The 13,741-nt window shown below is 45.2% G+C and overlaps 1 protein-coding gene across 2 annotated transcripts in view; it reads right to left on the bottom strand.

The window, feature by feature from the left end:
• LOC143941152 (phospholipid-transporting ATPase ID-like) overlaps nucleotides 1-13,741 on the bottom strand; it is a 176,982-nt gene that overhangs the window by 50,350 nt on the left and 112,891 nt on the right. For both annotated transcript variants that reach the window (XM_077463177.1, XM_077463178.1), the window contains exon 4: nucleotides 9,914-10,027. In XM_077463177.1, coding sequence (XP_077319303.1) covers nucleotides 9,914-10,027 — 114 coding nt within the window. The remainder of the gene's footprint in view (nucleotides 1-9,913; nucleotides 10,028-13,741) is intronic.

Genomic DNA, 13,741 nt, shown 5'->3' with positions numbered 1-13,741 from the left:
TCAAATTAACTTGTTGTAAACCTTGTTTGTGTTTTTGGTTTGTGGTGCTCAGATGCAGTGAAGACAGGGTTAAAAAAAAAAAAAATACAATACCATTTTTTTCAACATATTTTTATTACCAGTTGGGTATATTCGAAATATTGCATATTTATATTTTGCAGTTTCCATATAAGCCAGCAGGTGGAGCTTTAGTCATCTTTTCATGTCTTTTCCTATATTTTCCGCTCCTGTTTTGTTTAGAGAGCTCAGTAGCACAAGTCTAAAGTTAGAACACATAAGTCAACCAATCAGAGCTGTGTTTTATGCCTTATAGCAGTGGTTTCCCGACTTTCTAAACACAGGGCCAGTTTACTGTCCTTCAGGCTTTGGTGGAGGGGGGGGGGGGGGGGGAGACTGTGGCCAGTGGGAGTGGAGAATGCAACAGAATTTGTGGGAGTAAGAAATTCTCCATTATTGATTTTAGTGGGAGGAACAGGGCCCCATGGTTTGTACGCAATGGAGGAATGGTTCCCCAATCGTTGGTATTCAATAGAAGAACAGTGCCCCATGGTTGGTATGCGATGGAGGAATGGTGCCCCATTGTTAATTTCAGTGGAAGGAATGGTGCCCCATTGTTGGTACTTAATGGAGAAATGGTGCCCCATTGCTGGTATTCAAACAGTGCCCCATTGTTCGTATTCAACAGAGGAATGGTGTCCCATTGTTGATTTCAGTGGGGTGGAATGGTGCCCCATTGTTGGTATTCAATGGAGGAAAGGTACCCCATTGTTGGTATTTAATGGAGAAACCATGCCCCATTTTTGGTATTCAATGGAGGAAAGGTACCCCATTGTTGGTATTTAATGGAGAAACCGTGCCCCATTGTTGGTATTCAATGGAGGAAAGGTGCCCCATTTTTGATATTTAATGGAGGAAAGGTGCCCCATTGTTGGTATTTAATGGAGAAACCGTGCCCCATTGTTGGCATTCAATGGAGGAAAGGTGCCCCATTGTTGGTATTCAATGGAGGAAAGGTGCCCCATCGTTGGTATTTAATGGAGAAACCATGCCCCATTGTTGGTATTCAATGGAGGAATGGTGTCCCATTTTTGATTTCAGTGGGGTGGAATGGTGCCCCATTGTTGGTATTCAATGAAGGAAAGGTACCCCATTGTTGGTATTTAACGGAGAAACCATGCCCCATTGTTGGTATTCAATGGAGGAAAGGTGCCCCATTGTTGGTATTCAATGGAGGAAAGGTGCCCCATTGTTGGTATTCAATGGAGGAAAGGTGCCCCATCGTTGGTATTTACTGGGGAAACCATGCCCCATTGTTGGTATTCAATGGAGGAATGGTGTCCCATTTTTTATTTCAGTGGGGTGGAATGGTGCCCCATTGTTGGTATTCAATGAAGGAAAGGTACCCCATTGTTGGTATTTAACGGAGAAACCATGCCCCATTGTTGGTATTCAATGGAGGAAAGGTGCCCCATTGTTGGTATTCAATGGAGGAAAGGTGCCCCATTGTTGGTATTCAATGGAGGAAAGGTGCCCCATCGTTGGTATTTAATGGAGAAACCATGCCCCATTGTTGGTATTCAATGGAGGAATGGTGTCCCATTTTTGATTTCAGTGGGGTGGAATGGTGCCCCATTGTTGGTATTCAATGAAGGAAAGGTACCCCATTGTTGGTATTTAATGGAGAAACCATGCCCCATTGTTGGTATTCAATGGAGGAATGGTGTCCCATTTTTGATTTCAGTGGGGTGGAATGGTGCCCCATTGTTGGTATTCAATGAAGGAAAGGTACCCCATTGTTGGTATTTAATGGAGAAACCATGCCCCATTGTTGGTATTCAATGGAGGAAAGGTGCCCCATTGTTGGTATTCAATGGAGGAAAGGTGCCCCATTGTTGGTATTCAATGGAGGAAAGGTGCCCCATCGTTGGTATTTAATGGAGAAACCATGCCCCATTGTTGGTATTCAATGGAGGAATGGTGTCCCATTTTTGATTTCAGTGGGGTGGAATGGTGCCCCATTGTTGGTATTCAATGAAGGAAAGGTACCCCATTGTTGGTATTTAACGGAGAAACCATGCCCCATTGTTGGTATTCAATGGAGGAAAGGTGCCCCATTGTTGGTATTCAATGGAGGAAAGGTGCCCCATTGTTGGTATTCAATGGAGGAAAGGTGCCCCATCGTTGGTATTTAATGGAGAAACCATGCCCCATTGTTGGTATTCAATGGAGGAATGGTGTCCCATTTTTGATTTCAGTGGGGTGGAATGGTGCCCCATTGTTGGTATTCAATGAAGGAAAGGTACCCCATTGTTGGTATTTAATGGAGAAACCATGCCCCATTGTTGGTATTCAATGGAGGAAAGGTGCCCCATTGTTGGTATTCAATGGAGGAAAGGTGCCCCATTGTTGGTATTCAATGGAGGAAAGGTGCCCCATCGTTGGTATTTAATGGAGAAACCATGCCCCATTGTTGGTATTCAATGGAGGAATGGTGTCCCATTTTTGATTTCAGTGGGGTGGAATGGTGCCCCATTGTTGGTATTCAATGAAGGAAAGGTACCCCATTGTTGGTATTCAATGAAGGAAAGGTACCCCATTGTTGGTATTTAATGGAGAAACCATGCCCCATTGTTGGTATTCAATGGAGGAATGGTGTCCCATTTTTGATTTCAGTGGGGTGGAATGGTGCCCCATTGTTGGTATTCAATGAAGGAAAGGTACCCCATTGTTGGTATTTAATGGAGAAACCATGCCCCATTGTTGGTATTCAATGGAGGAAAGGTGCCCCATTGTTGGTATTCAATGGAGGAAAGGTGCCCCATTGTTGGTATTCAATGGAGGAAAGGTGCCCCATCGTTGGTATTTAATGGAGAAACCATGCCCCATTGTTGGTATTCAATGGAGGAATGGTGTCCCATTTTTGATTTCAGTGGGGTGGAATGGTGCCCCATTGTTGGTATTCAATGGAGGAAAGGTGCCCCATCGTTGGTATTTAATGGAGAAACCATGCCCCATTGTTGGTATTCAATGGAGGAATGGTGTCCCATTTTTGATTTCAGTGGGGTGGAATGGTGCCCCATTGTTGGTATTCAATGAAGGAAAGGTACCCCATTGTTGGTATTTAATGGAGAAACCATGCCCCATTGTTGGTATTCAATGGAGGAAAGGTGCCCCATTGTTGGTATTCAATGGAGGAAAGGTGCCCCATTGTTGGTATTCAATGGAGGAAAGGTGCCCCATCGTTGGTATTTAATGGAGAAACCATGCCCCATTGTTGGTATTCAATGGAGGAATGGTGTCCCATTTTTGATTTCAGTGGGGTGGAATGGTGCCCCATTGTTGGTATTCAATGAAGGAAAGGTGCCCCATTGTTGGTATTCAATGGAGGAATGGTGTCCCATTTTTGATTTCAGTGGGGTGGAATGGTGCCCCATTGTTGGTATTCAATGAAGGAAAGGTACCCCATTGTTGGTATTTAACGGAGAAACCATGCCCCATTGTTGGTATTCAATGGAGGAAAGGTGCCCCATTGTTGGTATTCAATGGAGGAAAGGTGCCCCATTGTTGGTATTCAATGGAGGAAAGGTGCCCCATTGTTGGTATTCAATGGAGGAAAGGTGCCCCATTGTTGGTATTTAATGGAGAAACCATGCCCCATTGTTGGTATTCAATGGAGGAAAGGTGCCCCATTGTTGGTATTTAACGGAGAAACCATGCCCCATTGTTGGTATTCAATGGAGGAATGGTGTCCCATTTTTGATTTCATTGGGGTGGAATGGTGCCCCATTGTTGGTATTCAATGAAGGAAAGGTACCCCATTGTTGGTATTTAACGGAGAAACCATGCCCCATTGTTGGTATTCAATGGAGGAAAGGTGCCCCATTGTTGGTATTCAATGGAGGAAAGGTGCCCCATCGTTGGTATTTAATGGAGAAACCATGCCCCATTGTTGGTATTCAATGGAGGAATGGTGTCCCATTTTTGATTTCAGTGGGGTGAAATGGTGCCCCATTGTTGGTATTCAATGAAGGAAAGGTACCCCATTGTTGGTATTTAATGAAGAAACCATGCCCCATTGTTGGTATTCAATGGAGGAAAGGTGCCCCATTGTTGGTATTCAATGGAGGAAAGGTGCCCCATTGTTGGTATTCAATGGAGGAAAGGTGCCCCATCGTTGGTATTTAATGGAGAAACCATGCCCCATTGTTGGTATTCAATGGAGGAATGGTGTCCCATTTTTGATTTCAGTGGGGTGGAATGGTGCCCCATTGTTGGTATTCAATGAAGGAAAGGTACCCCATTGTTGGTATTCAATGGAGGAAAGGTGCCCCATTGTTGGTATTTAACGGAGAAACCATGCCCCATTGTTGGTATTCAATGGAGGAAAGGTGCCCCATCGTTGGTATTTAATGGAGAAACCATGCCCCATTGTTGGTATTCAATGGAGGAATGGTGTCCCATTTTTGATTTCAGTGGGGTGGAATGGTGCCCCATTGTTGGTATTCAATGAAGGAAAGGTACCCCATTGTTGGTATTTAATGGAGAAACCATGCCCCATTGTTGGTATTCAATGGAGGAAAGGTGCCCCATTGTTGGTATTCAATGGAGGAAAGGTGCCCCATTGTTGGTATTCAATGGAGGAAAGGTGCCCCATTGTTGGTATTTAACGGAGAAACCATGCCCCATTGTTGGTATTCAATGGAGGAAAGGTGCCCCATTGTTGGTATTTAACGGAGAAACCATGCCCCATTGTTGGTATTCAATGGAGGAATGGTGTCCCATTTTTGATTTCATTGGGGTGGAATGGTGCCCCATTGTTGGTATTCAATGAAGGAAAGGTACCCCATTGTTGGTATTTAACGGAGAAACCATGCCCCATTGTTGGTATTCAATGGAGGAAAGGTGCCCCATCGTTGGTATTTAATGGAGAAACCATGCCCCATTGTTGGTATTCAATGGAGGAATGGTGTCCCATTTTTGATTTCAGTGGGGTGAAATGGTGCCCCATTGTTGGTATTCAATGAAGGAAAGGTACCCCATTGTTGGTATTTAATGAAGAAACCATGCCCCATTGTTGGTATTCAATGGAGGAAAGGTGCCCCATTGTTGGTATTCAATGGAGGAAAGGTGCCCCATCGTTGGTATTTAATGGAGAAACCATGCCCCATTGTTGGTATTCAATGGAGGAATGGTGTCCCATTTTTGATTTCAGTGGGGTGGAATGGTGCCCCATTGTTGGTATTCAATGAAGGAAAGGTGCCCCATTGTTGGTATTCAATGGAGGAATGGTGTCCCATTTTTGATTTCAGTGGGGTGAAATGGTGCCCCATTGTTGGTATTCAATGAAGGAAAGGTACCCCATTGTTGGTATTTAATGAAGAAACCATGCCCCATTGTTGGTATTCAATGGAGGAAAGGTGCCCCATTGTTGGTATTCAATGGAGGAAAGGTGCCCCATCGTTGGTATTTAATGGAGAAACCATGCCCCATTGTTGGTATTCAATGGAGGAATGGTGTCCCATTGTTGGTATTCAATGAAGGAAAGGTACCCCATTGTTGGTATTTAATGGAGAAACCATGCCCCATTGTTGGTATTCAATGGAGGAATGGTGTCCCATTTTTGATTTCAGTGGGGTGAAATGGTGCCCCATTGTTGGTATTCAATGAAGAAACCATGCCCCATTGTTGGTATTCAGTGGAGGAATGGAGTATGTATGTTGCTCTCTACATATAGTCTGTATGTCGCCTTACATGGAGTCTGTATGTCGCCTTACATGGAGTTTGTATGTCGCTCTACATGGAGTTTGTATGTCGCTCTTCATGGAGTTTGTATGTCGCTCTTCATGGAGTTTGTATGTCGCTCTTCATGGAGTTTGTATGTCGCTCTTCATGGAGTTTGTATGTCGCTCTACATGGAGTTTGTATGTCGCTCTACATGGAGTTTGTATGTCGCTCTTCATGGAGTTTGTATGTCGCTCTACATGGAGTTTGTATGTCGCTCTACATGGAGTTTGTATGTCGCTCTTCATGGAGTTTGTATGTCGCTCTTCATGGAGTTTGTATGTCGCTCTACATGGAGTTTGTATGTCGCTCTACATGGAGTTTGTATGTCGCTCTACATGGAGTTTGTATGTCGCTCTACATGGAGTTTGTATGTCGCTCTACATGGAGTTTGTATGTCGCTCTTCATGGAGTTTGTATGTCGCTCTACATGGAGTTTGTATGTCGCTCTACATGGAGTTTGTATGTCGCTCTTCATGGAGTTTGTATGTCGCTCTACATGGAGTTTGTATGTCGCTCTACATGGAGTTTGTATGTCGCTCTTCATGGAGTTTGTATGTCGCTCTTCATGGAGTTTGTATGTCGCTCTACATGGAGTTTGTATGTCGCTCTACATGGAGTTTGTATGTCGCTCTACATGGAGTTTGTATGTCGCTCTACATGGAGTTTGTATGTCGCTCTACATGGAGTTTGTATGTTCTCACAGAATTTTCTTTCCTCGATACATAATCACATGGACATGTACCCCGACTCCCATATCACCGGTGTCCTGTGTATGGGGGGGGGGGGAGGGGGTGATGGGAACGGTTCAGTGTTCCCAGTACTGCTCTATGGAATATGTCAGCACTATAGAAATGATAAACACAAGGACAGCGAGAAGTGGAAGTTGGCGGTTCCCATTTACAGAGCAGAGTTGGATCCCATAGACAATGACACCATCTGGTGATGTGGAGACACGGCCAGTACAGAACAACAGAAGGCTTTTATAACACGCTGATCACATTATTTACATTCAGGATCACATGTCTGTAATCACCGAGATTACAGATCACCAACTCCGGGGAAACAAAACACAACAAATGTGTACTTCTGTCCATCCAGACCTGAGATTTACACAGCTCTGCCACATAGCACAGCCCTGCCTAGCAGAGAAGGATACCTGACTTTTCCCATCATCTGCAATTAAGGTCAACACTTACACGCCTTGTCCGTCCCCCAGCCTGTGACATGTGCGATTCGTTTCCTTCCAAATTCTTTTTTTAAACGAATTTCGACAAATTTGTTCATTCGGAAATATCCAAAATTACGAATTTTTGAAATTCTGAATATTTCCCAATATTTTAGAAAATTCGGAAATTGGAAAATTCTAAATGTCGGAAATTCAAAAATCCAGAAATCGGAAATTGGAAAATTCAGAAATTCAAAAATCTGAAAAAAAAGAGAACGAAAATCCGAAAATTCAAAAACCAGAAAAATCAAAAATCTGAAATAATTTGGCTGTTAGTGAACATAACGAATACTAATTTATCCGAAATAACGAATTCCGCATCCAAACGAATGGAACGTAATGAATTAATAATAATAAAACATTTTATTTATTATTATTATTTATTATTATTTATTATTATTTATTATTATTATTTATTATTATTATTTATTATTATTATTTATTATTATTATTTATTATTATTATTATTTATTATTATTATTATTTATTATTATTATTATTATTTATTATTATTATTTATTATTATTATTTATTATTATTATTTATTATTATTATTTATTATTTATTATTATTTATTATTATTATTTATTATTATTAGATCGTTATGTTCCATTTGTTTTAGTTCGTTATTTCGGATAATTTGTATCTTTGGATAAATTCGTATTCGTTACTCTCACTAACAGCCAAATTTGAAAGGAAATTCCAACACCTATCATTTAATAGTTATTATTTTTCGAATTTTCAAATTTTTTTTATTTTTTCATTCTTTCAAATTTTTCGGATTTTCTGATTTTCGAATTTATGGAAAAAAACAAAAAACAAAACAAAAACAAACTAATTTTCCGGCAGGGCACACGTCTAGCCAGTGGAAGGGGAAGCAGCAGACTGATGGGTTCATCTCTGCTCACTCCTCCTATCAGCACGCTCCTTGTTAGCACATGAGTATTGCAGGACAACTGACTGGCTCATTGTGCCGCTTCCCCTCTCTGTCTGAGCTCTGCTGTACAGGGACTGCGAGAGGCTGCTACCGGGTCACACTCAGGTACTTGTACTGCTTGCGTTTTATGAAAATACATTTAACCACTTCCCACCCGGTCAATATCAGAATGACAGCCGGGCGGTGGTCCGTTATCCTGACTGGGCGTCGTACCACATCCAGCAGGATAAGATGGCAGCGTGCACGCACGGGGGGCGCGCAGAGCGGTGATCAGTGGTGCTGGGTGTCAGTTTGATACACCACATCTCCGATCGTAGTAAGGAGTCTCTGACGGAGGCTTCTTACCATGTGATCTGCTGTGACCAATCACAGCTGATCATCGCAAGAACCATGAAGTGACGGTAAAAGGCATTCCTCGGTTCACGCTGGCAGGGAGAGCCGATCAGCACATTGATTACCAGCACAGCCCCATCAGATGTGCCACCAACAATGCCAATCAGTGCCCATCAGCTACCAGTCAGTGCCCCATCAGAAACGCCCATCAGTGCCCAAAGTGCCAACCAGTGTCCATAACAGTGCCAATCAGTGCCCATCAGTAACACCTGTCTGTACCTCATCATCAGTGCTGCCCATCAGTGCCATCTATTAGTGTCCATCAGTGTCACCTGTCAGTGCCAATCAGTGCCGCCTATCAGTGCCCATCAGCAATCAATCAGTGCCCATCAGTCTGTCAGTGCCCATCAGTTCCACCTATCAGTGCCCATCAGTGCTGCATACCTGTGCTGCCTATCTGTGCCCATCAGTGCTGCATATCAGTGCTGCCTATCAGTGCCCATCACTGCTGCATATCAGTGCCCATCAAGTCTACATATCAGTGCCGCCTCATCAGTGCCCATCAGCGATCAATCCGGCCCATCAGTTCCGCCTGTCAGTGCCTATCAGTGCTACCTATCAGTGCTGCATATCAGTGTCGCCTATCAGTGCCCATAAATTCTACATATCAGTGCCTCCTCAGCAGTGCCCATCAGTGCCACCTATTAGTGCCCATCAGTGCTGCCTATTAGTGCCCATCAATTCTACATATCAGTGCCGCCTATCAGTGCCCATCAACGATCAATCAGTGCCCATCAGTTCCGCCTGTCAGTGCCCATCAGTGCCGCCTATCGGTGCCCATCAGTGCTGCATATCAGTACCCATCAATTTTACATATCAGTGCCTCATCAGTGCCTCATTAGTGCCACCTATCAGTGCCACCTATATCGGTGCCCGTCAGTTCTACATATCAATGCCTCATCAGTGCCCGACAGTGAAGGAGAAAACTAAATTTTGTAACAGAAACAAAGAAAAACGTATTTTTTTCAATAATTTTGGTCTTTTTTAGTTTGTTCAGCAAAAAAATGAAAACCGCAGAGGTGATGAAATACCAGCAAAAGAAATCTCTATTTGTGGGGAATAAATGATAAACATGTCACATGTATACAGTGTTGTATGACCGTGTAATTGTCATTCAAAGTGTGACAGCACTGAAAGCTGAAGGGGTGAAGGGGGTGAAGTGCCCGGTACTGAGGTGGGTAATGATGTAATTCTGTATTATTGATGTGTTTGGAGTTCATCTTCAAAGCTATAATAAGTCTTGGTGGAGAGTAAGAGAAGGGCGGAGCTACCGTTTCCTGGAGAAAGGTCTGCTCCCGACTTGCTGGGGAACAATAGCCAGGTCATGTGATCTGTGCTGGGGGGGGTAGGAGCTCAGTTTACATTGGTTGATCCTCCAAGTCACATGATCAGATGCCTTGGCTTCCCAGTGATAGGAGAAGACTCGGCTATGTTTATCAATGAGGAGATATCGGGTGCAATGTAATAACCAATCAGATGTGGCCATATCAGTGGATGATCTGTTGTGATTGGCTGTAGTAGTAGGTCAGAGAAGTTGGCACTGGGAAGGGTGGAGGGGGTTCCGGGGGTCTCACCTGCAGGATGAGGAGGAAGACGAAGTAAGCGTTGGCCACCCGCTGGAACTGCTCGAAGAGGTTGAGGGGGAGGAATGTGAAAACGTTGTATTTGGAGGTCTTGATTGCATTGGTCTGAAAAACACAAATACTAATTGTTACTCCGACATTCACTTTCAATTTATTTATGTTTTCACACAACTTTCACCCAAGATTCACACGGTTTTCTCATTGGATTCAGTTGACAGTGACCACCAATGTAAGGGGCACCTCACTGACCACCAATATAGGGGGCACCTCACTGACCACTAATCTAAGAGGGCACCTCATTGACCACCAATGTAAGGGGCACCTCACTGAACACCAATCTAAGGGGCACCTTACTGACCACCAATATAGGGGGCACCTCACTCACCAAAAATCTACGGGGGCACCTCACTGACCACTAATCTAAGGGGACACCTCACTGACCACCAATGTAAGGGGCATCTCACTGACCACCGATCTAAGGGAGCACCTCACTGACCACCGATCTATGGGGGCACCTCAATGACCACTGATCTAAGGGAGCACCTCACTGACCACCGATCTAAGGGGGCATCTCACTGACCACCGATCTATGGGGGCACCTCAATGACCACCGATCTAAGGGGACACCTCACTGACCACCGATCTATGGGGGCACCTCAATGACCACTGATCTAAGGGAGCACCTCACTGACCACCGATCTAAGGGGGCATCTCACTGACCACCGATCTATGGGGGCACCTCAATGGCCACCAATCTAAGGGAGCACCTCACTGACCACCAATCTAAGGGGCATCTCACTGACCACCAATGTAAGGGGCATCTCACTGACCACCCATCTAAGGGGCATCTCACTGACCACCAATCTAAGGGAGCACCTCACTGACCACCGATCTAAGGTGGCACCTCACTGACCACCGATCTAAGATGGCACCTCACTGACCACCGATCTAAGGGAGCACCTCACTGACCACCGATCTAAGGTGGCACCTCACTGACCACCGATCTAAGGGGCACCTCACTGACCACCGATCTAAGGGGGCACCTCACTGACCACCGATCTAAGGGGCACCTCACTGACCACCGATCTAAGGAATTTAGAGGAGGCTGAGCGCAATGGAGGGGACTTTTCTGAGTTAATAAAGTTGTATTAAACCCCAAACCTAAAATGTCATATATTGCAGCTCACCAATCAGTACATGTGGTGGCTGCATTAGTTTTCTCTTTTAAGCTTTTTTCCCTCCTGTTTTCCCCTGGTGATCTGGCCAATAGCACACCCCCTGTATTAGAGCATCCCCACTCTGGATGAAAGAGCACAGGAGTACCTTTGAACAGTGTCATTGTCAGTCGGGGGTGGGGGAGTGTTAGATGTACTAACACATTTAAATACACTAACAGGTTGTAGCCAAACTCCAGCTCACACTTTAGAATCAGTCACAGTCGTTTTTCTTCTTTTGGGATAAAGGTTTTTACATAAATACATAAAATCGGATGATTGTAATCCCCCCTCCTGCCAGTAGTAAATAATTTGTCTCAGTTCCTTTAACTGCCACATGAGTAGGAGAGCTTTTCTGTTGAAAAACAAACAGACTTACTGGCTGGATCACCAGGTGAAAATAAAGGAAAGAAAGCCCCTTATCTGTTTTTTTTCAGTTGATGGCTTCATTTGAAACGTGCGGAAAGATCTTTTAAAATGCGAAGCGCGCTGTTTTAACCAGCAAGGGCATTATTTTTATTGCCACGAGTCATCCTACACCATGTGGGTGGAAATGCCCTTTGAACAGAACACCATAAACACCTCCGGCTATCGATAAGCCTTCATCCAATCACAGGTGGTCAGGCCAGGCTCTGTGAGTGCGGGGTTCACCAATATCCCGTCATCAGCCGGCCCTCTGTCCCTAAATCGATTTATTAACACAGCGAAATCGTGTGATGACAGCTGACCTTTAGCTGGGTGAGATAAAGCAGGATGAGGCCTGCAAGCCCAGAAATGGTGATAAAACCCGCCGGGACCTCGCCTGGATTTCATCTCATGTGCCAGGAGTCAGGACAAAGGAGTAAGTCGGTTGCTGTTCAAGATGAAAAAAAATGTAGGTGTAGCACCCTGGTCATGGGCAGGGTTGCTAACAAATTTAGCTTGCTAGGTGGTAACTAGCCTGGCTGATTGATAGGGGATTCGCTGGCCTTTTCCCTAACTCAGGATTTGATGCACCTCTCTCTTCTGTCACTAGGTGGCATTGTTGCCTGTGGCAGTGGAATGATAAGGGCATAGGGTAGAAATGCGCACGGCCAAAAAAAATTGTTTGTTTTAGTTTTAGCCGTTTTTTTGTTTTGTTTTTTCCGTTTTTCGGGTCATTCGTAAATTCGTACATTCGTAACTTCGTACACTCGTATAGAGAACGATTGTTTTCTATGTGCCCCTGTCACACCGAGATGCAGTTGTGATGTGCAATGAAGAAAAGTATGGCATGTTCCTGCGACTCCTTTATTTGCATAGAAGAGCCACATTCATAGGCTGATCCAACGTTGGTTCATTCATATGCAAATCATGTGGCAAGTTGAATATGAACATGGAAACACTGAACCCAGTGGTCCTTTCTGCCACCCCCCCACCATTCCCATGCGGCTCATTGCATATGAATGCGCCCCCCACATAAAAACACTGCTGACCCTTCTGCCACCCCCATGCAGCTCAGTACACCCAGAACAGCTGCCCCTCCCACCCATGCAGCACATTGCTTATAAATGTACCCCCTTCCACATGGAAACACCCAGGGCAGCTCCCTTTTTTGCACCCCCATGCAGCACATTGCCCCCCTTCCCAATGGAAACACTGCACCCAGGGCAGCTGACCCTTCTGCCATCCTCCATGTGGCTCATTGCACCCAGAGAAGCTGCCCCCTCCCACCCATGCAGCACATTGCTTATGAATGTACCCCCTTCCACATGGAAACACCCAGGGCAGCTCCCTTTTTTGCACCCCCATGCAGCACATTGCATATGAATGCCCCCCCCCCCCCAATGGAAACACTGCACCCATGGCAGCTGACCCTTCTGCCATCCTCCATGCGGCTCATTGCACCCAGAACAGCTGCCCCCACCCACCCATGCAGCAAATTGCTTATGAATGTACCCCCTCCTCCCCTAACATTACAACACTGCACCCAGGGCAGCTCCCTTTTTTGCACCACCATGCAGCACATTTCATAAGAATGCACTCCCCCCCCCCTATGGAAACAATCCACCCATTGCAGCTCCCCCTTTTGCACCCCCATGAGACACATTGCATATAAATGCACCCTTTACCCCACATGAAAACACTGCACCCAGGAAAGCTGACCCTTTCTCCATCTCCCATGCAGCTTAATGCACCCAGAGCAGCTGCCCCCCCCCCCCCCCCGCAGAACATTGTATTTGAATGCACCCCTCTTCCATATGGAAACACTGCACCCAGGGGGTAGCTCTCCACTTTGTAGGTCCAGCTGACCCTTTCACCACCCCAATGCAGCTCATTGCATCCAGAGCAGCTGTCTAACCCCCACCCCATGCAGTACATTGCATATGAATTGCACCCCTCTTCCACATGGAAACACTGCGCAAAGGGCAGCTCCCATTTTTGCACCTCCATGCAGCACATTGCATATGAATGCACCCCTCTCCCCCATGGAAACCCTGCACCCAGGGCAGCTCCCCCTTTTTGCACCCCCATGTGACACATTGCATATGAATGCACCCTTTAACCCACATGGAAACACTGCACCCAAGGCAGCTGACCTTCTGCCCTTTCCCATGCAATCTGCAAAAAAGTGTAGCGCTAAACG

The sequence above is a fragment of the Lithobates pipiens genome, unplaced genomic scaffold, assembly GCF_037356315.1.
Source record: "Lithobates pipiens isolate NorthernLeopardFrog02 unplaced genomic scaffold, aLitPip1_a1.2 Scaffold_3, whole genome shotgun sequence".
NCBI classification, from domain to species: Eukaryota; Metazoa; Chordata; class Amphibia; order Anura; family Ranidae; genus Lithobates; species Lithobates pipiens.
Note: the sequence above shows the minus strand (reverse complement) of the source record. Positions and strands in the feature narration are given on the sequence as shown.